Below are 3,045 nucleotides of genomic sequence, written 5' to 3'. Positions count from 1 at the left end.
CCCATTGACCTCCTTGGTTGTACTTACTACACCACGTTGTAGTTGCCATTGACGTATCTGTCTGATTTGAATGTAAACTACTGGAGGACAGGTCTTACGTCTTTTTTTTTTTTTTTTTGAGTTGAGTCTCACTCTGTGACCCCAGCTGGAGTGTGGTGACATGCTCACAGCTCACTGCAGCCTTAACCTCCTGGGTTCCAACTACACCTCAGTCTCCTGTGTAGTTGGGACTACAGGTGCATACCACCATGCCCAGCTTTTTTTTTTTTTTTTTTTGAGTTGGAGTCTCACTCCGTTGCCCAGGCTGGAGTGCAGTGGCACGCTCACGACCACCCCAGTGTGGACCTGCTGGGCTCCGGCAGTCCTTCTACCTCAGCCTTCCAAGTAGCTGGAACTACAGGTGCGCACTACCACACCCAGCTGCTATTTAATTTATTGTAGAGACAAGGTCTTGCCAAGTTGCCCGGGCTGGTTTCGGACCTGTGGGCTCAGGCAATTCACTCGCCTCGGCCTCCCAAAGTGCTAGGATTATAAACTGAGCCACCGAGCCCGGCTCCAGCTAAGTTTAAATTTTTTTTTGTAGAGATGAAGTCTTGCTATGTTGCCCAGGCTGGTCTCAAACTCCTGGACTCAGGCAATCTTCCTGCCTTGGCCTCCCAAAAGTGCTGGGATTACAGGCATGAGCCACCCCTCCTGACAGAGCTTATGTCTTAACCATAATTATTTGTTTAGTGAAAATGAGATTGTAAGGTACGGAATCAAAAGCACATGTAAAGGGCCGACACGTTGAAAAAGAGGGAAAACATAATTTTGGGGTCCAGACGGAAGGAGTGAGAATAGATGCTAATTAAACATATTTATAGTTTACACGGGAAGTTGAGAGGATGGTTAGGGACACAGTTTTCATTCGTAAAGTACTAGGTAAGATGGTTTAGTGAGAGTGAGGGAGAAGGTTTGGGTTTGGGACTTGAGTCGAGTCATAAGAATACAGGCAGACAATCAAGGGGCCGGGAAAGCTAGACAACTAAGGGGAGAGCTATCCCCATGTGGGCGAAAGCATGGCTCCAGCCTCCTGCAAGGCACTTCTTTTTTTTGAGTTGGAGTCTCACTCTGTCGCCCTGACTGGAGTGCAGTGGCCGCTCCCGGCCACTGCAGCCTCGACCTGCTGGGCTCGGTGATCCTTCCGTCTCAGCCTTCCAAGAAGCCGGAATTACAGGCGTGCGCTACCACGCCCGGCTGGTTTTTTGATTTATTGTAGAGATGAGGTCTCGCCAAGTTGCCTAGGCGGGTCTCGAACCCGCGGGCTCAGGCGATCCACTCACCTCAGCCTCCCAAGGCGCGGGATGACAGGCTGAGCCACCGGAACATCCACACTACTCAAAGCAGTCCAGGTTTTGAATGTCTTTCCCATTCACTGTAGAGATGGGTTGCTTCAGGATGCTTTTAATCAGCCAACTAGTAACCGTACTTGTAGGCGATGAAGTTATTTCACTTACCCATGATAAAAGTAGTGGCATTTAAAGGTAGAATCCTAGTCCAGGAGCTAAAAGATATATTGTATGTATCCCGACTCACTTAATCTTATATTTCCCAAACGTTTACATATAACAAATAAAGATTGAAATAAAACTCTTGTGCTTTATTTTTTAAGAGTGAAAATGCCCATATTTCTTTCAGTCATAAAAATGGAAATATGCTTATTTAAGAGTTTTTGTTGTGAACATGACTGAGTTGTGAACACAAAAGTTCATTCTGTAGGTTGACGAATTCTGATAATAAAAGAACGGGAACTTTTCAACAACAACTTTCTGAGCACTCTTACAAAACATTTGAGACTGATCCACTTAAGAGCACACGGCTGTCTTACACTAGCCATGTAGAGAGCCCCACGCACAAATGCGTATCTACATACATACATACATGCTCTGAGATCACGTGGAATACCATTTTTACCAGTAGTGGTCACGTCTTTATGAAATGTGAATTTGAGCCCTGTGATGGCGCCGGTGTATTCAAACCAAGCTTGGTGGCAGGAAGGGACAGCTGAGAAACACCTGAATGTCTTGTCTTTGGGGGGAGAGGAATCAGTTACTGAGTTCATGCAGAACAAAAGCGGTCCTGTTTTTCTCCCGGGGAATCACATGCTCCGGACCGTGTGGAACCAGTTCTAGTGTGTTCTCCATCATTGACAACGCGTTACTGTTATTGGAAAGGTAAATCTACTATCTTTCTAAAACAGCCCTATCCCACTTTTTTTCTCAGAAGTATCGCTAAAGGTGGCCTCGACTTACGTGGTGAATATGTAGCTGTGCGTCGAAGGAATCATCTGTTATGAAAATAGCCCGAGTAGCACTCCAGCAGAAGATATTACTGCCTCTAAATTCCCTGTGCTAGCTGTAGTCCGTGAGCTCTTTTGTTATTTTATTAAGAATAAATATATTCGAAAAATCCTATGCTTCAACTGATTTCTCAGATAAGGACTGCAGCAAATCCTTATAAAGAGCAGAGTTCATGAATCGAGGATACGAGTCCCTGTGCATGAGCGTGTAAATCTGAAGCTGCGCGTCATCGAATATGTGCTGAGACGGCTCCACCATGTTTCTGTTGATGACTTCTCTGACTCGGGAGTCTAGGCTGACCTGTCAGCAGGAGCAAGCAAGAGTGGTGTCAGACACTTCAAGCTGTAGATCCAGTCCAGACCCCCGTAGCCGTTTTGTTTTTTAAAAAACCCCAAGCCAGACAAGATCATTCAAAGATCCAACCTTCTAGGCAACTAAGAGCAACCAAAATGGAGCATCATGAACAGGGGTTCTCAAACGTCAGTGGCATCGGCAGCCTCCGGAGGGCTTGTCAAGACAAATTGCTGGGCCCCACCCTCAGACTCAGCGGGTTTTGAAAGGGTGATCATTTGTGTTTCTCTCAAGTTCGCTGGTGGGGGTCACACTGTGTTAGAAAACCACAACATTGTTTGCCTCTTTAAGTATACTAGCCGGGCTCGGTGGCTCAGCCTGTCATCCTGCGCCTTTGGGAGGCTGAGGTGAGTGG

At 46.5% G+C, this 3,045-nt stretch overlaps 1 protein-coding gene across 1 annotated transcript in view; it reads right to left on the bottom strand.

Moving 5' to 3' along the window:
• Positions 1 to 2,250: 2,250 nt before the first annotated feature.
• RGS20 (regulator of G protein signaling 20) overlaps positions 2,251 to 3,045 on the bottom strand; it is an 18,003-nt gene continuing 17,208 nt past the window's right edge. Inside the window, exon 4 of the mRNA XM_008072386.2 lies at positions 2,251 to 2,639. Coding sequence (XP_008070577.1) covers positions 2,451 to 2,639 — 189 coding nt within the window. The 3' untranslated portion in view covers positions 2,251 to 2,450. The remainder of the gene's footprint in view (positions 2,640 to 3,045) is intronic.

This window comes from Carlito syrichta, unplaced genomic scaffold (assembly GCF_000164805.1).
Source record: "Carlito syrichta isolate Samal-C Ts95f unplaced genomic scaffold, Tarsius_syrichta-2.0.1 Scaffold315145, whole genome shotgun sequence".
NCBI classification, from domain to species: domain Eukaryota; kingdom Metazoa; phylum Chordata; class Mammalia; order Primates; family Tarsiidae; genus Carlito; species Carlito syrichta.
Note: the sequence above shows the minus strand (reverse complement) of the source record. Positions and strands in the feature narration are given on the sequence as shown.